Source organism: Pollachius pollachius (assembly GCF_949987615.1).
Source record: "Pollachius pollachius genome assembly, chromosome: 8".
NCBI lineage: Eukaryota > Metazoa > Chordata > Actinopteri > Gadiformes > Gadidae > Pollachius > Pollachius pollachius.
Window position 1 is genome coordinate 11280041 of NC_136941.1, and position 26120 is coordinate 11306160.

The 26120-nt window shown below is 44.4% G+C and overlaps 1 protein-coding gene across 1 annotated transcript in view; it reads left to right on the plus strand.

The window, feature by feature from the left end:
* Nucleotides 1-11372: 11372 nt before the first annotated feature.
* syt6a (synaptotagmin VIa) overlaps nucleotides 11373-26120 on the plus strand; it is a gene marked incomplete at both ends in the record, with an annotated part of 32661 nt that continues 17913 nt past the window's right edge. The window contains 1 exon segment of the mRNA XM_079741515.1: nucleotides 11373-11529. Within this exon segment, the coding sequence (XP_079597641.1) occupies nucleotides 11373-11529 (157 nt within the window).

A 26120-nucleotide genomic window follows, 5' to 3' on the forward strand; every position in this document is an offset into this window, starting at 1 on the left:
TCTCTCTCTCTCTCTCTCTCTCTCTCTCTCTCGCTCGCTCGCTCTCTCTCTCTCGCTCTCTAGATATTTTGATATATATATATATATATATATATATATATTTACATACATAAAAAGAAAAAAACATATATATATATATATATATATATAGAGAGAGAGAGAGAGAGAGAGAGAGTGAGAGAGAGAGAGAGAGAGAGAGAGAGAGAGAGAGAGAGAGAGAGAGAGAGAGAGAGAGTGTGTGTGTGTGTGTGTAAGAGTGTAAGAGCGTGAGAGAGATTCAAATAAGTATATTTAAGCTTCAATGTTTCCTCACTCACTCTCTGAGAACTTTATCTAAAGTTTGCTCGTTAATTGGTATGATCCCATCTGTCGGTGAGCCAGCAATTGAAGGAAGGGCCAAAGTCCCTCATCTAATTAAGACCCATTCCAGTAATCTTCAGAATGTACCAAATAATGCCCCAAAGCCCCATCTTTTAAAAATCCAACTGCACAAAAAAGAATATTCGGTCAGATTATGTCAGTTTTTTAATAAGAATCGACCAACCACAATCTCAATGGCACGCCACATGTCACGTCTCCAAACGCCGTGACGTGTCAAGAACATTTTCTTACCTCCTGGCGGCTTTTGGATAGGTACTGGAGGCGTTTTTATTTTAGTCGGCAGCAATTGGAAAAACTGTCAAAAGGAGAAGGCAGGATAAACCCCACGGTTTGACACTTGTGCTTGTTGAACATTACCCTTCAACATGAAAATATGTAGAGGAACAGAGCTTATGATGTGTCATTCTCACCTCACGGAATCAAATGCCAAAAGAGGTAGCTCTACTATCATCCAATTTGAATTAACTATTTAACATTCAGTCAAATTCCTTAAATTACTTGCACCCTGATGCATGATCTAATATTACTAGGCCACCCAGAGCAGTTTTTAACAAGATGAACAAACGCAAGGAGCCCTCCAAAGAGGTTATGCCTATGTTTAATTCAGGACAAAAAAATATCTTAATCAGTCTTTACCTATGCCCCTCTCCCAGGAGAGAGAAGAACACAAGAACGACTCAAGAAAATAGACCAGTTGTAAAGCAATTAAAAATTGGCCTTTGGTTGAACTTTGTCTTGACCTTGTCACATCCCTCAGGCTTGGTGCTGTGGAAACGCTGACAAGCAGCTCTTGGTTGGGTCAAATTGACATTGTGAAGCTGCTGCAAAATCAACGCTCAGTACTGGAGAGAAGATGACATTTTTAAACGTGTTTCAACATTGGCATCACATTTATACATACACAGGATCACACGCTATATAATCATGTTATATTATATTCATAATATAATATAACATCGTATTGTATGGCATTATACAGTATCATATGATAATATATGTGTGTGCCAAAATGGCCAGGCTTTACTCCAATTCTCTACATAGGCTTTCTTAGATGGCACTGGCTCAAATATTCAGTCAAAAAGGAAAAAAACATAAATAGACCACCAGAGGGAGACGTCCCCTATCTTTGGGCTCCTTACTGCCCTTCTAAAAAGTAGCCTTTTTCTGAAGGGCCATAACATTCATGCCATGAAACACAACATGATGAGCATTCTGACATTCTGAGCATTTTGTAATAACAAGAAGATTAGAAGTTGAAATATGTCTCAACAATTAATACGTAATTTGAATATTTATCAGTCCATCTTTTCACCATTTGTAGTGTGATTTTGTTTATATATTGGGTTAATTTGTTTGTTTTGTTTGCCTTAAAGATGTACAGTTAGTTTAAAAGTTAGTTTAAAAATCTTGGATAAAGAGAGTCCTTTCAGCAATGGTTGAACGAAGTTTGAATATTCAGTTGGGTGCATGCATACCACCTAGATGCCACTAAATCCTACACACTCACATTTAAATCTGTATGAATGCAAGTGGAATTGAGCAAAACAACCAAATCAACTATTTTTTTTAAATCGAAGAATATTAAATCAAATCATTATTAGTGCAGGACTAAATCCTCCACATCCAATTCAACATTTTATCTGCAATGGTTTCGTATTTGTCCTTGTAAAGTTATTTTCAGGGCATTTTTAAGGATGATAGCGCAGTCAATCTTTAAATAATGGATGAGGGACAGTACATTGAATGTCAATGCTTTATCAGGAGACAGTGCCAATCAATCAGAAGGAGAAGTTGAGAGAAGCGGACAGATATAAGCTCACAAAAGAGGACTTTGTGAAGCACGATGCAGGGTAAGAAGAACAGGGAGAGGAAATCGCACAGAATCTGTTCTGCAGGAGAGAGGGCATATTTTAGCTGTCTTGTTTGTCTCTTGAGCCTTTAGGACATCATAACAAATGTCAACACTCTTTTAGGTAGTAAAACATTCTTCCTCCACCCCCTTTGTTTAACATCACATAACAAACGAACCTTCCTGATGCTTACATAAGTTATAAATGCAGGGAAAAAATGAATAGTAAAAAATGCTTGCAAGGCAAAAACCTCACTAGTTAAGTCAAGGTGACTTAAGGTGTTATTTATTAATTATGTAACCATTAGGCTATTCTTCAATGTTTTTTCTTATTTAGTTATTTTTTAAAAATTGGAACCCCTGGTATAAAATGATCAGGTACCTTTGCAATAATATTCAGAATTAGACCACCACTATACCAAATTATGAAATGGATATGGAAACCCAAGCTTAATAGTGTGTCTTTAGCCCCGGCCATTGCAGTAATGCGGTAGATGGTGCCTACCCCTCCAACATGAACTCATCTGTTATGGATCATTAAAGTGGTCCCGCTTTGTTTCTCTATCTCTCAATGTGCATTTTATAGAACCCAAAGTAAATTACTTTCTCTGGTTTTCTTTTTCCATTTTCATGTTTTTTTTTTTCAAGTATATGATTTCATTTCTGCACAAGCAGTTTTTCTCCCAAGAGAATCCCCAATAATACAACACTCAAAAGTTATGTTCCAGTGCATGTCTGCGTTGAATGCAGAAAACACATCCTTTGTGGTGTATTAAGTACTGAGTCAGATGTTGGGGTACTGGGCTTGCTCCAGAGGCAGGGGGTGGGCAGGTGGTTTGATTAGAAGAGTGGGTGGGGGACGATAGAGACAGGCAGAGCAAAGGACTCCAGGCAGTGGTCCTCTTCTGTGCTGGTGGGGGGTCGCCCACTTGACGTGATGTCACCAGTGTTTGTTGTTCCATGCTGCCAGAGAGAGAGACTGCCCCTACTACGCATAGGCCACAGACAATGGTGTAAGGAGCATCTTTCAATCAGGGATCATGTTGGCCGCCTTCTTTCTGAACCTCCCCCTGCGTCAACTTGTTGTCGAGCCAGGGATTTGCCCTTGTTATTTTTCCTGACTTGCTCATTGTAAATGCACATGTTTAAGGCCTCATGGTTGAGGCTAAATGACACATCCAGGCCATATCTGTGTTTTCTTGGGTCTTTCCATTTCCCCTCCTAAGATTCAGGCCTAAGCCCTAGGAAAAGACAGAAAAACACTAATAAATATTTTGTCAACATTGTTATTTTTAATCATTATTATTTGTAATGTTATTATTATTACTGTTATTATTATGTGAAAGAATTAAATATCTTTCATAAAGTTGTTTTTCTGCTGTGTAGTGTTTATACTTTTTCACACCACACTTAGTTTAACACTACTCAGTCTTTGGTGAGACTTTTATTTTTTTCTGATGTATTCACTGGGGAAAAACAGCTACGCTAGTGTCTCTTTATTGAGATGAATATTCCTGAGGACCTGGCAATCGTCAGGCCCTGGCTACATAATAATCAACAGCGTAATGGAATCGCATCATGGGGGCCACTTCTTGAGGATATTACCTCATGCTGGGCCGTCAGAGCGCCTACTCTGAGAATATAAAATAAAACATTTGTGAAGCCCTCCCATTCATCTTTATGCATCTGCAGGAAATTGGCCTTATATGCTCTCTACCCTCTCTCAGATAGAATATGACAAAAATGGTTAATGCCACCATGGGCCCATCATCATCATCAAAGTTTCCATGTGGAACATTAGCATCCATTTTCTCCTCCGCCAAACGTATTATTTGGAGATTCCTAGACTGTGTTTTCCCGAGCATCAGCATAGTGTTTCCTCTTGTTTCTGAAGCACATCTATCACAATCACGTTCCTCTCTTTCACCCAGGGTAAAATATAAAAAAATAACTTTCTTCCCCCTGCCAGAGACTCCCACAGCCATCCATCCTCTGCCTTCATGCCTCCTAACGCGACACAATTAATCATGCTGTCAGCCAATGTATGCACCAGTGCTGGCGAGGGCCCTAGGTAACCAGGCACACGGTGCCGCTCACACAGAGATAGCCGAGACGGTGACCCACTCCATCGTTATGTGGGTTCAAATTAACATTTTATTATCTCATCCAGTGTTTTTTTTTTGGGGGGGGGGAGCTGTCACAATGTGATGGATCTGTCAGCACCGAATGTTTGTTTAAGGTTAAGTATTCTATCCAAAAAACTCTTTTTCCTTTGTGTGCCGATTTTATGATGTGCGATCAAAATCATTGAATAACAGAAATCTATATTTATGCATTTTAATCTCCTGCCTTGTTTATTCCCCACTGGCTCATGGTTGATCGCACAGCATCAGCCCTCTGAATCATTCCTGCGCTTCTCTATTTTCAGACATCTGCACATGGGTATAACAGTTGGTTCCCCATCAGGGTGTATAAAAGAACATCTCTGTGGTTTCCCCATCAGGGTATAACAGGACATCTCAGTGGTTTCCCCATCAGGTTATACCAGAACATCTCAGTGGTTCTCATCACGGTTTAACAGAACATCTCAGTGGTTTCTCATCAGGGTACAACAGAACATGTCAGTGGGTTCTCATCAGGGTATAGCAGAACATGTCAGTGTGTTCTCATCAGGGTATGGGTTCCCCATCAGGGTACCCCCCCTAATGAAGAGGACGGGACGCCCATGACAGCCATCACCCTGCCAGCAAATCCAAATAGTTTTTTGGGTAGGCTGCTGCTGGTAGTCTAATTAAATAAACATATCTATACAAATAAAATAAAAAAACTGTAGGTGTTCTATTCAGCAGCCAGTTCTTTATCAGCAGAGATTGGCTTTAACAGTCTCTCCCAACCTCTCCACAAAAGGCGTTTATCGTGGGGGCCGTCCCATCCTCCTGTCTCCAGTAAGCGGCAGCTCTGTTATTAGGGGATGGCGATCAGTGAGTATGAGGAGGGGGCCGAAGACAACCTCAACCGATCATTAGGAAAACAATGATCACTCTCTACTCAACCAATAGGAGGGCTGTATCCCTATCGGGGGATCTGATATGAGTCAGCTTTAAGCTTGCCGGGGGCCTGTTGATGGGTCTGTGTGTGTGTGTGTGTGTGTGTGTGTGTGTGTGTGTGTGTGTGTGTGTGTGTGTGTGTGTGTGTGTGTGTGTGTGTGTGTGTGTGTGTGTGTGTGTGTGTTTGTGTATGGTGTTGGTTGTTGAGGTGGTGGGTACATTTTTGTCCAATTTGATGTACAATACAGTAAAAAGATGAGGGCCGATGTGAAAATTCCTTCATGTCATTATTTATTTAGCTTAGGAAGGTGTGGCCATTACAGAGCAATATAACCTTCATCCAGTGGAATGTCTTCAAGAGAAAATGGTAAAATATCCACTCTGTTGTTTTAGCGTTAACTGAAATCAAACCGAAGGCCGCCCGAGCTCCACTCCTTATTATGTGATTATTTGTTGACAAGTGTTCATCCAGATGGGAGCGTAAAGTGTTTTTTGATGGTGGAGACAACACTGAAGCCTGTGTTTATCCACACAAAACAGATGTCACGCTCCTGCTTCACAGGAAGAACATCACAGCATTGTGCCCGGGTGATTACATGCTCTGCCAAACTTAGATTAGAGACGATATCATTAGGTATGAAAGCCCAGCAACATCGCTGAGTCGGAATTAACCTCTACCAGCGCTATAACTGGCTCATATCGGGCTGTCTCTCTTGGTGGAAGGGTTTCCCGTTTCTGGATATTATATTTAAGGTTTTGATTATGATTTCATCGTTTTAATTATGTGTGGTCCGAGGACCGCTTCCTTAAAAATACCATAAAGATAAACCTAATCATTTCACGCACTTACCTTAAAGGAGCAGTCTTTGTGTTTAACCTTTGTAACCGCCTCTACTGGCTTCACTTAAACCGCTGTTACCAATACTTTTTGTCAAAATGAATTAGTTGTGCCCATTGTGCCGTTGAGCAGTTAGCCCTCACAACGAATGTAAACAAGATAATTAGTTCTAGTACGTCTTTTGGAATCAACGCACTGAAGTGCTACTTTCATGGTTTATGTTTGTAAACAAAACTTCTTACTTGATGGTAGGATCCCAAGAGAAATGCGTTGATTAAAAAAATGTCTGGATTACAAGTCGGATGTCAAATCATTAAGAGGATTGCGAAAAAGACCAATTTGTGTAGAAATTGGGCTTGGACTCATTAATCCTTGAACTGCATTTGGTTCCTGTGGATTTGACATTGCATTAAACCCGTTGTAGTTTCCGTGGCTACAGATATACGTCTGAAGAGAATGAGCATGACTTAATTTGCTATTTAATCCCCAGAATCTCCCACTTCCTGCATCTGTTAAACGTAACGACCCAATGCATTCTGAACCAACATCCCCTTATCAGTGGTTATGCCCCAAACAGCCGGGGCACTGGGGCCGTGGGAGAGCGCTCCACCGAGGATCCTGGAGATAAATACGGTAACGCGGTGAACCTTTCCTCAAGACCTGCTCTCCAGGCAGGAGCTATGGCACTGGGGAAACATTGTGCATCATTGTGACGAAGTTCTCGGCTGATAACTACATTGTAGATTTTATTTTAAGGGAAAGTTTAATTTTTGTACTATATATACAAAAACAAAACTTTGTTTTGTTTTGTTTGCCAATCTCCCTCATTCCCATATCATTCAGCCAACAGTTGATGCTGAATAAAGATGGTTTCTTCATTAAATTCCCCCCAGATTGGTTTACCGTGAATTCCTCGTCTCTATGATTGATTCTATATGCTCGATGTTACAAATTAATTTTTAGAATATGGTCTGTGCTATATCTGCTGATATGGCAAGTTTATTTATACAGTTCTGTGTTGTAACACTGAATTAATCATGGAACAGTAATCCTGGATTGTGCAAATTATATGGAAACGATTTACAGAACTTTAGGCTACACTTTTATTTTATGTTCTAAAAAAAAATGCGCTTCAACAGTTGAGTATCATCAGCAAGTTCTGCACAAGTTGGAAAAGAGACTTATCACAACAACCTCTTGTCTCAAGAGTGTCTTGTCGTTCTCTGTAAAGGCACCAGACTTTACAGACACAGTGTCACCATATGACTCTGCTTCAGGTTCCAATTACAGTGCAGTACTTTCCCCGCCCTTTCATTAACTCTCCCTCTCTCTCTCTCTCTCTCTCTCTCTCTCTCTCTCTCTCTCTCTCTCTCTCTCTCTCTCTCTCTCTCTCTCTCGCTCTCTTTCACATTAAAAGGACTCCACAGGTGTTCCTTCACTTCATTTTGGCTTCCAGAGGGAAATAATCTCTTTTCATATTCCCTCTTTCTCTTACACATGCAAAAATCTGCTAGTACCTTTTCAAGACTCAGTATTCCATTTCCTATGGCTTACAAAGTGAAAGCGTTATACCTATACCCCCTACTAGGATGCTACCGAGATGAGGTGGAGGCATGATGCAGGAATATCGGTATTGAGGTTGGGGGAGAGATTCCCTCTTTAAGTTGAGGTCTGGCTCAAACAGTGACTCCTGGCAGTGAGAATCTCAATATATTCATGGAAGATATGGCCCAGGGCACATTTCAACTGGAAAAGAAAGAATCAAATACAAAATATTATGATGATCACAATCCACAGGGGCGGTCAATACCACCCTCACTCTTCAGCGTGTTTAGTGTCACTGGGTTATTGAAATAACACACTGTGGATGACTTGACTATTTTTTGTTTTATCCTTGTCCTTTGGGGACTCAGAGAACTGAAATAGTTAGGTTGTATTTGGATATAAAGCCCAAAGGCTTCTTGTAATACGCGTTGGCAGGTTCCTTTGTTCACAGATCATCTGCTGTCTCGTCGCCAGGGAGCATCGCTTGCAAAAACAAAATACAACACAACATATCACAAAAGAAAACACTTACACACACACACACTCACACGGTTTTGGGCCTTGTGTCACTAATGAGCTACAAAACAAGTCAAAATAGAAGTATATTTTTTCCTCATAGCCCCACAGCGGAGTTAAGAATCTTGATTGACGCATTGTGACAAAGACGTCCATACAGACACACACACACACACACCCACCCAACCACACACACACACACACACACACACACACACACACACACACACACACACACACAAAGGAACACATGATGCACCCGGTCACTTTATAGAAATCCTGATATCACCCCTTCAGGACTTGAAGTTGGGAAGTGCCCATGTTGATTAGCATAGCTTTGAGTGGGCCAAGTCTTTGTCATGTGTTTGCCACTCTGAATCAAGTTCAACATCCGCAGCCACCAGGCTGTCACCGCCTGAAGATTTGCCACAGATGAAGTTGATTTGCATATCAAACCCAGGACCTCATGTGGCCCGACCTCCTCATTTGCTCAGAAAAATATGCTCACACCTGCCTCAACATGATGAGTAAGACCGCTCCCTCCATGACCCCTCTTCATTCATGGTCTGTGGGCCGACGTATTAAGGAAATAATGTGTAAGGGGAAATGTGATGGTCCGTTAGTTGGTGTGACTTACTGAACGAGTTGATGTGGGCTCTGCAGTGGTCCAAATTACCACATTAATTTACAATTAGTGCACGCAGGCAAGTTGTTGTTTTTATTTCTTTCCCCAGTAAGGTAGCGTGGAGCACTGGAGTGCTAAATTATTCAGAGATGGTATACTACTTTCACACTATTCTGTATTCTTTCTGACTGTGATACCATGAATAATTAACTGTGAACGGAGACTAGCCCACACAATTAAATGTAAAGGAGTTAATCGCTGCTTTATTCTTCTAAACATATGAATATTGCCGGCCAAAAGCAAGGACCATGAACGTTTCTGCATATGGTTCTAAATTACCTCCACACCATTTTGTATGGAGATAGATTTTTCTTCATATCTTTGTTTGCCAAAGTTAGCATGTTGTGGTGAGTATGTACCCATCTACTCAGAACACACAACAGCCAAAGATGTGGGAAATAACGCAATCGAAACGGCTCCGTCACTTTTATGGATCTGGAGCTGTAAGTGCATCGATCGATAGCCGTAGAACGTCGACCCCGTCTCATCGGCATTCAGCGCCCCTGAGCCACCCAGGGGGCGGTAGCCTCCGATGAAGGGATTTGATACTTGACGCTTTCATTGGATCCCCTGTGGTGTGAGCCCATACATTCCCACATCAGTAGCCTGTCCATTGTAAACACAACCCGGGGCCATCGGACCCGGCGATGGCGTGGCGGGGGAATAAAGGAGGACTTCACTATCAGCTGGAGCAGATGCACCAGCGTAATTGACTTCTTTGAAGACCCATAGCCAGGAACAATGTGTTGTTGGTTTGGGCCCTGGTTATCACTTTTGGGGCCTGTGTATATCTAATCCAGGGATAGCACATGGGGCAAGAGGGAACCAGTGTGTTTTAGTTCCCTGTCTGTCAATTGAAGATTTTTTACACTACTCATCAGAAATCCCAGCACATTCAGATTGGCGTGTAATTATTCTTCCCCTTCCTGGTTGAGATAATTAAAATTACTTTTGATGAATATTTAATAGAGAGCATCATTAGATGTCAAAGGTCATGTACATTTAACGAGGAGATCGCCACGAAACAATGGAAAAGTCAAGTTAATTAGTGTGAACTTTTCTGCACACAGTCCAGTGTGGATGCATATGGGAGAGTCAACACATGACGTTATGCACCAAGGTGGAGCGCAAAACGCCTTTGGTAAGGCACAAACATGCACACGCACACACACACACACACACACACACACACACACACACACACACACACAAACACACACACACACACACACACGCACACACACACACACACGCACACACACACACACACACACACACACGCACACACACACACACACACACACACACACACGCAAACACACACACAAACACACATAAACACAAACTATGCAGTGTTGCTGTGTTGCGGGTCCTGGGATCTTGTTGATTCGACACAACAAATGAGATGGGTGTCATGCCAGTGTGGGTCGTTAAGTCACAGGTGGCTTCAACACTACCCAGGGGGGCCGGGCGGACCCCGGGGGGACAATATGAGAAGAGGCCTGAGAAAAACAAGCCCAGGGGTCCTCGTGAAGGTGTTTTCATTAAAACACTCTGAGAGGGTGACATGGGGGGCGGAGGGGGGGGCAGGAGCACTCGGGGAATAGAGGGCAGAGAGAGAGAGAGAGAGAGAGAGAGAGAGAGGGTAGGGAAAGAGACAGGGGAGGACACAGAGAGATAGTGAAAGAGATGGGGAGAGAGAGATGGAGAGAGAGTGAGTTAGAGAGGGGGAAGGGAGAGAGATGGAGAAATATAGAGAGGGGAGGGAGAGAGCGATGAAGAGAGCTATAGAGGGGGCAGGGAGAAAGAGAGAGGGAGAGAGAGAGGGGGTGTGTGAAGAGAAGAGGAGGGATTAGGGCTTAACCTCTTGTTGGAATATTGACTGTTGCCGTGTGAACTCCTCTCATATCTTTAATGTGGCATCTTTCTTAAGAAGAGGAATGATGCAATTCTTCTGTCCATGGGAATACCTGGAGGCATGAGTGATTCATTAAGCCCCCACACACACACACACTGCTGTGCAGATGCGCCACGCGCATGCACGTGCATACACACAAGCAAAACATGCACGTGGATAAAGGGATAACAATAAATACATCTTGGCTCTGGTATTTCACTCATATTTTCAGGAAGAGGATTTTGTCTTGCATCCAGTCACACAACAACACATTAAGAGGCACAACAGGAAAACACACACACACACACACACACACACGCACACACACGCACACGCACACACACACACACACACACACACACACACACACACACACGCACAAAAACAACCACACATGCGCCGAAGCCCCCGCAAACGCACGAGTGTGCACTGGAGAAAACCCCCGCAAGAAGGGGGGAAGATTCAGCGAATGGTCGGCGATGACATGTTGCATTTGTCTCGTGTATCCCACGCTGCCGCTCGTGTGGGGAGAGCTCATCCCCTCGGATGAGCACACACACAACCATACACACAGACACAAACACACACTCACCACCGAGGATGCAGACGAGAGCATGAGTTCGGACCGAGCGCAGGATGACACGGTCTGTCAGAAAGCCGTGACCCTAATCGTTGACCTTTGTCTGGCCGACGGTGAGCTGCTCGCTCAGGACACCTGCCAGGATTTCTTCTTCCTGTTGTCCAAACAGAACTCCGACCACCCAGAACCAGGTAAGTGATTTCTGGTTGGTTTGTTTCATTAGGGTTAGGGTTGTACAAATATATATGTGCATAGATGTCTATCTGTATTCTTGAATTAGAGCTATATATATATATATATATAAATGTATCTGCATCTGGAGTTAGGGTTATATATAGATATTTATAGATATCTATATATGTATAGACATTTATCTGTATCCATGAATTAGGGTGAAATATATATATATATATATGCACCTGGAGTTAGTGTTATATATATCAATGTATAGATATATATCTATATCCATGAGTTATGCTGAATGCTGTTGCAGCTTTTATCTCTCTCCTCAATTCTAGGATTTGTCCCTCTTTGCGCCTTTCTGTTAGATTTCATCCATTCTTTGACGTTCCCGGTAGTTTTCATGCAGATCCAATACTGACCGTATCTTCTGAAAAGTCCTAATCCAGCCTTCACAAGGTGAAATAAAGCATTAATGTCTTCCTATATTATTCTATAGTGTTCCCTTGTGCTTTCCATAGACACTTGTTTGTCTTCCGCCTTAATAAGTTTCCCGACCCCAAGGCAAAACAGACAGCAATAGTAGAATATAACAGACTCATCAGTTGCTGGGTGACCACAGCCTCTGTATCATTAATAGATAAACCCTGAGGCTAAATATCGCCAGCTGATGTCCCCCAGACCACCTCGGGTCATCCGTCAGAATGGAACAGGTTCCTGCTGATAATGTATTCTTTTCTTTTGGCTTGGATGACACTTTGGAAGTACTTATTGAGGAAGTTACTTGGCTGAAGATTAATAGTAAGCATCTGCCTAATCCAATCCACCTTCAGCGCACTTCACATAATCTCGTAATTATTCATGAGGGATATTTTGTATTTTTTATTTGACCGTTACTCCAGGGTTCTTCCTCTGCAGCAGCCTGACATTTCCAAACTGTGAGTCCTTTTGCATCCCAGACAAAACCAAAATCTTGTGGTTGTTGTGGTTTTAGAAGGACAAATCTCAAATTCCTTTTGCAGAGAAGTACCCAAGTGGCGTACTCAGTAGTAAGCGCAAGTAGACTGTAGTAGTAGTGTCTCTAACACATTCATGCATGACATGCCTTGTGAGAGCTATTCATGTCAAAGATCTTTGTTATGGACATATTCTATTTATGTGACAACATGGTGACCGTGTCCTCAACTGTGAAGCATACATCAATCATTGGGATATGGAGACTCTGGGTTTAGCAAACAATAAAAGCAGATCATTACAAGTCTTAAACTAAATTGCACCCTTGTGTCTCATGCGCTTGGAAAAATAATTGAGTGGGATCCCGACGAGGATCATCACTCACAAACAGCCCATCATAGTCTTTGAATGGATGCTTTCTCCGTTTACACACATGCTCTTACATGGCTTCATCGCGCATGCATGTCCGCTTTGATGCGTTGTGGATTAGTGCAGTGGATTAGAAACCGCGGTCGGACGGCTCAGCGTGTCTCCCTGTGAGTGAGAGTCTTGCTGTGGCATGAGGTCTGCAGGCAGGTGCGGAGAGAACATGTCATTCAAAAGGAGGAGCCCCCCGCCCACCACCACCTCCTCCCTCCCTGTTTACGGACTGCATGTCACACCACTCCTGACCCAATCTTCTGTCACGTCACATCATCCTCACTGACCGAATCGGAACGCCAGTGCTGCTGGTGGCGGCTTCTGCGCCGCGGGGACATTAAATGCCATTGCATGTTACCCGGGCCGTCGCTGTGAATCTCTTCTGCCACATGGAATCCAAACACAAGCTGCTTCTCATATTGTGGACAGGGACATGCAGGGGAAGGGGGGATGGACAAACTGTCTCCCCCCTGTGTATTTTACACGGTGCGCTGCACACATTGCAGAGGGACCCAAGTGCAATAGTGAGTGAAGTGATGGTGCGCACTGCACTCGTCCCCGTGCAGCAGTGGCAAGCTCGGGGTTCGGGGCCAGCGGGAGCTTCCAGTTGACATACGGGAGCGGTATACGGTTCTGCTACGTATAATATAGATCTGTGTTTCGTTACTTCCCTCCAAAGTGTGGTTCTTTGTCACAGACGATGAACGCAATTGCTATTGCTTGTTACTCTACTGATGTGATCTATAAGATACTCAATTAGAAACAGCCTCCTTTCATTTGGTGGTGGGGGTCTTGCAGTCAATGGTTTTTCTACGCAAAGATATGGTTGTACTCTTTCTGCCCTGCCCGTCGGGAGATGGGGACGGCTTTGGTGTTTTGGTCCTAAAGAAAAGTTATTTTCCCTTCTCAGTGAGAATGCAAAATAAAACTTTTGCATTGTTGACAGGCAGATCTATGACACCCTTCAAGCAGAAGCCAATGAATTCTAAGTAAGCATACTAATATACACCTCTCCTGCCTGTTGGCTCTTAATATAGCACCCTGAGTCCCCCGACCGCGGTCTACCATTGTGATCAGCGCTGATAACGTTATTAGGGATCAGGGAGCCTTTCTCAGGCAGCCTGTGTCTTGATATAGCTGAGAGATTATAGCCTATGCCTGGCCTCTGTAATTTGGTGAATCAGTGCGCTGCTTTCAGGCTAGCAACGACAGCGCACTGGGCTAGGAAACCGGCAGGGACACCTAACCCGGGCTCTTGGAAGCTTTTCGCTTCCGTGATCGGCTACCTTCCTGAGATATTGATATTCACTCCGCAGTCGTGACGCTCAACATGAACGCGACGCTCCCTGAAACCTGTGGAAGCCATAGAGAGGCAGAACGCATGTATAGTCACACACACGCAAACCCACAAACCAACAAACATATGTTAATTGCATGGTCACACACATACAATCACTCACAAACACACACGCCTACACGTTACCTGTGTAAAAAAACACATGCCTATAAACACACACACACACACACACACACACACATATGCCTATGCTCACACACACTTACTCACACAGACAGACACACACACACACACACACACACACACACACACACACACACACACACACACACACACACACACACACCTACACACACACACACACACACACACACACACACACACACACACACACACACACACACACATATGTGCACACACGTATAACACATTTCACTTTCAACACCATCAGCAGCAGCTTCAGGTGTGTGGGCTTGAACTGACAGGGCTTATTTTGATTGCATTATTTCTCACGCCCGTCTTGTTGTGAGCATTATCACGACCTCTGGCTGGCGGAGGCAGACCCTCACCTGATGGTTCCTGTTGGTCCCACTGGTGGGCTTCTCTGGCCCACGGTCTCCGCGAGGGGGTGGGGCGTTGGATGCTGCATTGCAGGTTGAATCCAAAAAAGCAAGCAAAACAAGAACATCAAATTAACTGCCCTGGTGAGATTAGAACCCCCAAGAACCGCCGGGCCTTTCAATAATTCATATCTACAGTCTACCGCCCCCTTTTTTATTAGACACAACATTGCAATGCAGACAACCAAAAGAGAAAAGAACCTTTGCTTACCAAAAGACAACAAATGGGTGTGTTAAGTGCCCGCAACGGCAAATCCCCTCTTCCCAAAAGCCCTCACATTATTGCTGGTAATCACAAGACGTTTAAAGCTTTCTGTTTTGTGCACTCAAGCTAAATAAAGGCCTAGCTTCGTTGTTTTTTGCCCGGGCTACATCGCGGACGGACCAGGCTGAAGACTCAGGCTACATGGCTGGTTTATCATCTGGAGACTCAGGCTACATGGCTGGTTTATCACCTGGAGACTTGGGCTACATGGCTGGTTTATCATCTGGAGACTTGGGCTACATGGCTGGTTTATCATCTCGAGACTTGGTTTACATGGCTAGTTTATCATCTGGGGACTTGGTTTATCATCTGGAGACTTGGGCTTCATGGTTGGTTTATCGTCTGGAGCCTTGGATTCCATGCATGGTTTTCACCTGGGTAAAGGCAGGTGACAGGTATCTGATGAAGGCTGCTTAGAGTGAAGCAGTCCGAGGTTAAAGTCACGTCACTTCTCCTGGGGTTGGGTCAAAAAATCGGAGTAGTAAATAATTGCGAGGAGGTTTTCATAAATATAAATGTGATAAAGAGAAACACTACCATAAGCGGACTGAATACCAATCCCACTTTTTTCTTCTACTTCTGACAAGCCTGGGAAGCAACATGCTTGTGAACAGCATTTTATATTGAAACGCCTTCTTCTTTTCCGTCTCTGGAGAGCCCTTCTTCATTTTTTTCTCCTACCTACAATTTAATTTGAAAGATCAATAGCTCCTTGGCGGTCCCTGATGGGGCTGATAGGCTGAGGATGCATTTTCTTTTTTGTCTCCCTACAAGGCCTCCCTCCTTGTGACCGGATATTGGTATCATGACTGTGAATCTATTCCCTTTGAATAATGTATAAAACCCACAACCAACTTGTTCCTGCAGACTGGCTATCCCATGAATGATCAAACATGAATATGTATTACCAAACCAGCATTGACTGTTCATAAAACAGTGTTTGCAGTGTCTTAAATCTGGCTTATTGTTTTTTGTTTTTTTTTGGGAGTTTCAAAGCAGGCCACACTATTGTTATCCTTTGTGTTTCATTTATTGATTCATATTTTTTTATGCTTTTGGTTTAATTGATTAATGTCACAGAAGCCAAATGAGGGTTATGTGATGAATTATGTAGATCCTTGCTGGGTTATCCTGGGCCATTGCTCCGGTCCAGGCCTCCACTGAGCTATTGAGCGCTGGCGCATTGGTTTATTGATTGAGGAATCAGGCCCCAGGCAACCACTGCAAGTCTGACACTATAGACACAGATGGAACTCAATGTGAGAGCCAGCGCCTTAATGTCACTAGAGCCCAATTAATGTTCATTCCCAGCCTTGGTATTGAGATTTGAGGGGACATTTTGAGCAAGATTTCCTTTTTTAAAAAGTAGAAGGATTTTTCTGTGCCTGTCTTTGATTTTTTCCTCTTGCCAGATGTAGATGAGAGCACCAAATCACCCCTTCATAACTTTGTTAGGTTATTTTAATGCAATAAACTCAGTGGCACTTTCTCTTAGTAACCCTGCTTGTCCTCTGTCTCAATAGGAGCTTAAAGCCTCTTGGTTGGACGCCGCAGCCCTAAGCTGATGGCGCAGAAACGCGGGGACACAGGCACAGCTCCCTACAGCTCATCAAAGAGAGTGATGAACGATGCACAGGTAGCATTACCTGGGGTTATTTTCTCTTAAGCTAAGGTAACCCACTACTTACTAGTGAACACTTTCAACTGTCAGTTCTTTAAACTAGAAAAACTACACCAAAGTTCCGAACTCCCCAAGTGATGACTTTTCCATTGCAAGGGGGTGTAGCGTCTCCAATTCAACCTAACCATACCTTAACCTTAACCATTCAGTTTCAAACTACAAGTTGAGTAGGTGTGTGAGATTTGTAGGACATCACAACTGTTGCCTGTAAATTCACAGCTGTGGAAAACGTTTTTCTTCCAACCCGGTCTGTATTCACACTGTTAAAACGGTTAATGAGGAAGAGGTTTAATATGTGATCCCTTTATCCACTGATTGGTCTGGCGCTTTGTATCCACCAATATCGCCTAAATTCCATATTGACTAGCGTTGCTCCAAACACTATCAGCTCAACGTCAAAAGTGTTCTGGCAAATTCTGCCTGATTAGGGAAGGCAGCGGACACATGTGAAGCGCAACCCTGAGACGGCCCAGAACATTTTGTCCCTTATGTTCCTGATAATGCAGAAGTAGAAAGAAAACATGTTTTTCCTGTCTCTTCCTTATGACTCCCTAATGTGATGTGTAGTCCGGGTCATCGGGTACAAAGAAACTTAATTTTTCCTCACGGAAAACATGGAGCTTCCCTAACGTGGTTTTAGTTTCAGGTCCGGGAACACACCGTGCCTTGGGCTTTCATCAGCCCAGACAGACCCCCGACCCCCCCACCCCCCCCCCCCCACACACACACACACACACACACACTCAAACACACACACTAACATTTCCAGGAAGCACCGCTGCTTCCTTTATTTTTGTGTTTCACTTATGATACAACTCTGCGGTGCCCCCCTAGGGGGTAGCCTGACCCTTAAGAGGAACAATCAGGCAGACGGAGGTGAAGAAGGGGGTAAGATGCAAAGCTGCATCATCATCCCTGCCGTGTGCACTCATGCATGCGCGTATGCTCGCAATCCCATGCATATTGGGTCAACCACTTAGCAGGGAACATATTTTAGGGGGGAGACAATGCTTGGGGCTGAGTTAATTTTTTTACAGACAGTGCTATCCTCTGTTTGTTGTGACATTTTATCCTCTGATTGGATTATAGCTCTCTCTACAAGGCTCCACTGGCCACCCTGAAGGGATGCTGCCTAAACCTGACAGGAATTGATGCACTGACCTTACTAGCTTGTCTACCATTAGAAAGAACCACCTCATGGGTACATTGTGAACAATGGAGGATGTAAAACCAAGCCATGTATCGTCGATGCATTCGCTGATACATTTATAAACGTTGTACCGGTGGGAAGTGGCTGAATATGGCGGATGATGGATCAAGCATAGCAGCCTACAGGGCAACAGGCCTTGTGAACCACTTTAGGACGCCATTCGAACAGGATGCCCGTCTGCCCAGCTTGCCGCGAGCCCAGACCACAAGTTAGCCTGCCTACCAGAAAGAAGGCACATGGTTGCTAGGCAACCAAATTAAACAGGGATTTTCCTGTGACGAATACAGATGCGACACAAGGTTCTGAACAAGAATACAAAAAATGCTTGACGCACTAGTGAAGGATGGTTCGAATCCAGAATGGCAGTCATGATCAGATTTCTAGATGAGCTGGTTTACTAGGTACATGTCCTTACCAAGGGGAGTCAATGTTTAACATGCAGCCCCAACCAAGTTACTCAGAATCACCTGGCGAACACACCCTGGGGTCCTTCCTCCATTATTCATCAATGGAGACATTAATGCATATTGCATGTCTCATGTATCTGGGAGATGGACTAGGCTAATGAAGAAGCGATAGCTTTTGTTCTCTTGCACGACGGTGCGTGTTTGATCCGAAGCATGGTGGTCAAACATTCAGCAACAAGTTAGAGGCGCAACTAAATCAGCTTTGCTCTTCACAAATGGTTTAGGAACCATTTTGTTAAATAACCATGTGCCTGGAACACAGGCTAATTTAACAGTCTGGTGACTGTTAATGTTTTCATTCTGTCTTGCTTGTCTGCTGCCATGGTACACGTACACATCTGTGGTATACTTCAAGCGTCACTGAACAACAACAATTTTAATAAAACAAATTAAACACCCAGTTAGATGTACAGAGAGTTAAAAGCTTTTCATTACAACACTGCTTTCTCTCGAATAATGGAGTATTGGTTATGTCAGATTGAACAGAAAAAACACTTCCTGTTCAAGGCTCTCATAAACAACTTCAAGCCACACTCTTTGTTGATTAGTTTATAATCAAGGCATGCTTGTCCTTTATATATTATTGTATCATATGAGTACAAATCAAATAGGAGGAAAGTTGCTGATGTATAACCAGAATGTTTACAACACAATTATACTATTTGTGAGCAGGCCGTTGGTGTGTACATGGACTGACCTGAAGGGGGTCACTTGTAGCATCAATCTCTCTATGGAAATGAGCTCCACAGTGGGAGACGATGGACCCCTTCTCTTGACAAGTTATTCATCAGCCAAGCATGTAATTACGAACACAAGAGGCTCATGTTTGCTCCCATGCATACCTGTGACACAATGACAAGAGTAGCAGGGGCGGCTGTCTGCACAGCAGCAGCAGCGATTACCTCCCGGGTGTTGCTGTCAGAACGCTGAGGATAACCTGCAGGAGGGAGGGAGGGAGGGAGGGAGGGAGGGGAAGAGGGGCGAACAGTAACCGTAACTTCATTAAAGTAATTAAACCAGATGCGCACAAATCAATGCCCTGGGAGAGTTTATGTGCTTCACTCTCCTTTTTTGTTTTGGATGACAAGCATTGGGCCAGTCGATTGTCTGTTAGGGCTCGATAACAATTTTAAGAAAATCATCAAATAGTTTTTTTTTGTTCCAATTACTATGGGAGTTTATTTTACCACTTATTAATCATATAGGCTACCAATCTTCCACTCGAGACTATCTGAGCTCACGGTGGAGATATCAGACGAGACACACCATGATTAGCCTGCAAGCCCAGGGTCAGACACACGCCAATTTAACTTATAGGCAATTAAGGGGTTTTAAATTAGTTATATCAGTTTGAGGTGACCACATTGAGGCTACTGAGATAATAAATAAATCATTCTTCTAGCACATGCAGCAGGATCGTATTTGCTATAAAAAAATATAGCTCTTCCTCAAAGGTTGTCTTTTTTACCAACGTACTGATTGTACTTATACACGTATGTGAACATAGATTATGTCACATGCTATTTTGTTATAGAAAATGTGGATTTTATTGGATTTGCCTTTCCCCTGCAGAAATCCTATTTAAAGCACACGCCTTATCTAAATGTTCCATAAGCCTATTTGTCAAGCACATATTCAAAAGGGCCACCAGAGCAATGGGGACCTGCAATAATGACAGCTGCTAGCTCGAAAACAATGCATCTGTCTTGGGCTTTCTATATGAGGAATCGCTTGGCATTTCGTTTTGGATTTGGTCCAGGCTGAGGCCAAAAAACACTTTCTTTTTATACAGCTGCCTAGCATTCATGAGTGTGTCATGGGTGAAATTAAGAAGAATACTCCAAATCAGTTCTGCAGCCTAATATCTGGAGGACAATAGGTGGTGGTGCAACAATCACCTTCCCAGCGATTCCTTCGTACACTCTCATTGTTTGATAATTAACGCCTTGTGTTTGTTGATGCTCAAATTAAACAATGCACAGTCAAATTTGACTATACTGTACTGTAGAGACAAATTAATGTATCCCACGCATAAAAGGATTTGACAAAGCCGGCAGGAAGGATGACCGTAAGCAAAGCAACACTTATCCCTGTCTTCTTTCCTGGCCTATAAATAGAGCCTTGTGAAGAGGGTCACTGGCAGAGGCTGCAGCAGCACCAGTCCCCCCGTGCATGTCACGTTAAATCACAGTATCATTCTTTGTAAGTGTGTATGTAGGACCCAACCCAGTGGTTACGCAGTTTGTTATTAAGGTGACTCAGAGATCAGGGTAGGTACGGAGGCCTTGTTCACACTTTTAACTAGTAACACCCCACCGCCGACAAAACACATCTTACACATTGTTGGAGCTAATTAGCTGTGGCGTTGGCTTCCCAAGGGAAGCTATAGGTGTTCCAATTAACAGCGTGGGACCACTTCATATAGACTCACATGCTGTGCAGATCTACATGAATAGTATGTCTGATGAAGTATGAATATGTTGAATAGGCCATCCCATTCACCTAACATTTATTCCATGTCCTTCCCCATCGTCCACTCCAAGATCTGGCTCAGTCCGATCCCCGAAACGTTAAATTCTTAGCTTCTAACACAGTCTTAACACCCGGCAGCGCCCACCCCCACCCCTTACCTCTAGCATCCATCTTCAAACTTCTCCCTCCCAGTTAGACATCAACAATGTATTGTCTTCATGAGCCTCTTCAATGGCTTCTCTGCACACTGAATGGATTCCACATTTGTATTCTGAGAGCCTGGAGTCGCAGCAGAATGTACCCGTCTGCACTCTGCTTTCCTTTGAACTCCACACTGGCTTCTTGGACCCGCAGGCGCGGACTTCCATCACGGCCGCGGATGGCGGGAACCTGTGATGAACGGTTCATTAGGAAGATAAATGGTGCTTCTGAGTTTATCCCTGGTGTGTGTGCACTGAGATGTTCCTGAGAATCTCTCGGTCACTCTTTGCACGTATATTCAGGCACTAGCACCTCTGCAGTCCCCCAGGAGAGACGCCCGCCTTGAGCATAATTCAAAGCTAGGATTAACCAATTAAGCGTTTAAGACAAGTGTCTTAAAAAAACCATTGCAGTAAGTAGCAGTGTGGTAGAAACATAGCAGGGTTCACACCAGTCTGTCCAATATTAAGCAGATGGTTTGCTCCTTCATGATTATGATTGAAAACTTTTCAATGACCAGCAGGTGTGTTTAAAGGTGACATATTATACCACCAGGTGTGTGATTAAGCCATTACAAGCCGTTCTGAAAATCTGCCTCTTCTGACATCACAAGTGGGCGTTTCCACCTAGATGTGTGCTAGATAGATGAGCAACGTCTTCTACAGTCCACTGGGTAGGCTGGTAGAGTGATCTATCCAGCACACATCTAGGTGGACACGCCCACTTGTTATGTCAAAAAAGGCTGATTTTCCAAACGGCTTGTAATGGCTAATCACACTCACACCTGGTGGTATGATATGTCACCTTTAAGTGGCCAGTCCTCTTTGACCGGAAATTGTGAAATAAGTTTTTAAAGAACTTCATGTAGATGTATTTTAAACCATATAGGCATTGAAGAAATGGTTTAGGGGTCTCTATACCTATGTATACGTACATCTTTGATATGCAGTGGAACATTAACAATTTGATGTGTCTGTCTTAATTTATGTAATTTCCAAACTATTTACATGGTTTTGATAGGACTATGGATAAAAAATATATTAGACAAAGAGAGCGAAGTTAGAGAGCCAAGAAGAGCCTAGAATCGATGTATGTGATGGGAAGCAGCCCGGATGTTTGCTAATGACACCCTTTAGAATATTTAGTAATAGCTGCCTATTAGTCACACTTTCCACGCAATGGTTGTTAATGAAGGTTTCCCCTCATTAAATTCTCAAATTTCAGACAGCATTAATGAGCCCATCTTTCTGTGAGATTTGTCAACTCTTTCTGGAGGAAAATGACAGCAACATCCAAAGTAACGGGGTGTGGGGGGACTTACTGATAGGGCACTGTAATTGCTGGTGTCCAGATACAGAGCATTGGAACGCGTAGTTTTGAACACACTTTTAGATCGGTACTACATGCTGCATTTAGCAGTCCCCATTGCTATGAATTGATTATTTTCCTGTTCAGAGCACTCTGTTCTCGACCAATGCCAGTTTTTCTAACCAGTACCTCACATAGAGTTAGGTTTCGTCCTTCATGTTTCATAGCGCAACCAGTGGAGTGTTTGGTAAGGTTGTCTACCATGCAGCCTCTTAAGCCAGTAGCAACACAGCAGTACACCCCCAGCAGACCAGATGATGTGGAGGATACAATGATGCTAATCTAGATCGAGGACTTTCTATCCCTGCTCCTCCCCCTCCCTCACTCCAATACCTTCCTCCCTCTTGCGCGCTCTCCCTCTTTGTTCAACAGTGAACTGATTGTGCTGCAATATCGCGTGGCCATAGTCTCGCGCACTGTAGTAGACGGACGCCGCGCGAGGCATCTCCCGGGCTTATTAAATCAACTGCGCATGACTAAATGCGTGCTAGAACTACAGCAGCAACGCGGCTTGGGAAGTTGCCTGGTGCGGCTGAATAAAAGAAAGAAAGAAAGAAAAAAGCAACCCACTCGCTCCACCCCCACTGTTCACGCGCCTAATTATACATTAAAAAAAACACCTTGCTTGTTGTATTTGGGCATCTATTCAAAGAACGCCTTTGATATTTATTCAACACATGCTGCATGAATATTCATGCACTTAAACTTATGTCTTCATTGTTGTTGTAGGTTGTAAATAAATGTGTAGACGACAAGTTCTCTATGTTTTTAGATTTTTTTTTTTTGCCAGCCTCTGAAACGTTTTTGATGACACACCAAGTCGAAGTGGCGCGTTTGTCCGCAACAGTTGAAGTGAGAGATCATTGAGCCTGTGTGACGGATCTGTGGACTGTGTGATGGACCTGCCCCCAGACATTCGCAGAACAGTAGCCTGCTGACTTGCTCGCTCAGACTCCAGTGCCATAGAAACTCGGTTCCTGAGTGCAGTGAACGCTCATTCGGTCGAGGAGCCGGCAAAGGGAGAGGATCAAGAGAAATAAAGAAGAAAAAGGAAAGAACAGATAAGAGAGAGAAGGATAGAGAGGCATAGGGCGTGAAGTGTGTGGAAAGGAAGAGAAAAGTGGAGAACACTGTCAACGGTGAGTACCCAGTTGTCTGCTCATATCTCACTAGTTTATAATCTAGCTTTCAGCCTTTTTCTCCCCTTTCGCTTTTGATGCAGTTTATCCTCTTGATTTCTCTGTAGGCGAGGTTATTGGGCGAACAGGTAGCAGGTTGTCAGTGTGTTGGAGGATGGGAGGGTGAGCCCTCACCTAGCGCGGTGCTCTGCGCTAGATGCACAGCCAGAATGATTGTATTTCTTTAACAATGTTGTTTAACCAACAGGCATTCTTAGCCATAAAGATTATTCTGTTATTTGCGTTAAAGAACAGCCAGAAGTGCAATTTAATATTTACTTTAAATAATAGCCTGCACGTTGAAATGATTCCAGTTTATCCGCGTCTCCGTTTCGGTCTTTTTTACTTCTGTGGAATATTCATGATTTATGGAGGCACCGTGTTAATATTTAATTAGAGTCTGAAGCTCCCACTTTTTTGCCTCGCCTGTCCTTTTGCACATTTCTCACATGGTGTGAGGGAACATGGTTGAATGGCAAGATAGTAATAACTTGGTCCTTTACAACGCGCCCTGGTCCACACCTGTGTGATGGAGGTGAGGTCGGCGCCTGTTTAGCTGCATAGCGTAAAATGTGGACTCAGGCAACGGATGAGGGATGTGTCTTTTTTCATGAATGTCTGTGTGTATGTGCATACCCTTATTTTGTTCGACTATGTATTATTGAGTATGCAAAAGGGTAATATGTGCCGGAGTGAGAGTATGGATTTATGTGTGTTTGTGTGTGTGTGTTTGTGTGTGTGTGTGTGTGTGTGCGTGTGTGGGCGTGCGCGTGTGTGTGTTTGTGTGTGTGTGTGTCCGCGCGCGCGCGTGTGTGCGCGTGGCTGTGTGTGTGCGCGCGTGTGAATGCGTGTGTCTGTGCGCGCGTGTGTATGGTGTTTGCATCATGTGTTTTTGTTTCTTTACCTACTACTGTTTGTGAATCGGTTGCGTGGTGACTCCAGTGAGACCACCCCCCCCCCCACCCCCCCCCCCCCCCCCCCCCAGCCTAGTAATCACAAGTGAAGAGAAGGGACAGCAGCAGAGCCAAGGAGACACATTTTAAATACTATGCAGAACACCCTCCGTCTCCTCGAAAATATGAAGTGTGATAAGACATTGCATTATTCCTGCTTTAAAGAGATATACGAGCCCAATGCGTTTCCTTCCCCCCCCATCCTCCCGCCCTCCGCCTGGCACCCTCCTCTCCACCGTCTTTATCTGCTCCTACAGAGCAGTTATGTCCTCGCTGGATCCCACTCCTGCCAGCTGCAGTCACAGGAGACCGCCAGACCAATTCAAGCCCTCTTATCACCTCCCCCCCCCCCCCAGGCCCTCCCTCACTGCAGGCCCATTTGTTTGCATTAAAGTCTGGCGTGTAGTAGTGCAGTGTGTGTTTGTTTGTGTGTGTGTGTGTGCATGTGTGTGTGTGTGTGTGTGTGTGTAATGGAGGATAGGGAGGTCACATATATGTATGAGTAGGTGCTTATATAAGACTGTGACACTGACGTGTGTGTGTGTGTGCGTGTGTGTTGTCGCATGAATGCATGTGCGTTTGTGAGCCTCACTGGCGTGATTGCATCTGATTTGTCGGATCATGGGTGGGGTGTGTGGGGGGGGGGGGGGGGGTTGGGGGTGGTCTTCCTCCTGGTCTTCCTCGTGAGATGATTCAAAGATCCTGGCCTCCTCTCCATGTCTTCCCCCCTCTATCCCCCCCAGCCCCCCTCTCTCTCCCTGCTTCCTTTGCAACCAGTCCTGCTTAGGGCTTCCGTGGACCCCAGCAGGTCTAACCGCCGGGGGGGCCGTCACTCAGAATAGCAGGAGCCCCGGTGTGTGTACAGTAACACAACAGACCACGACCTGCGCTACCAAAGCCGCTTAACGCACACAGCAGCATAGCGGTGGGTAGGGACAGTATGATTGGTGAGAGGACACCAAGACGGGAGACCCAATCCATTTCAATGAAATATTCACACTATGAGGCTTGTGACAGGGCTCCACGTGGCCCTGGGGCCCTGAGGCCCCGGGGCTGAGGTGGTAGCTGGTGTTATGAGGAACCGCCGGCATTACCCTCATGGTAGGGCGGGGTTTAAGCCGGATGGCGATAGCCGCGGCAGTGACGAAGCATCGTGACATCATAGCAGCGCGACACAGTGTAGCCTGCTAATAAATTCAATTGAAAAGAAGAACGCGACACATTAAACAAAGAGCATCCCCCTGTCACGCGGAAGGGACAATTCTGTCGACCAATCAACGGACGGCGTGTGTGGCTCCACCTTTTCGGCAACCCTTCAGACTGCTTGGTACCCCAACGGAGGTGTACAGAGAAATAGGTCCGGCTCAGCTCGCTTATTTTGGGACCCTGCCTAATTTTCGGCGGTGGAAACGCGAACCGTGCCGCACCGTACCACACCGAACTGTACCGCACCGCTCGGTGGAAACGCGCCATTAGAGGGGAACTGGGTGTGCTGTAGGGATGTAGGAGGGGGGAG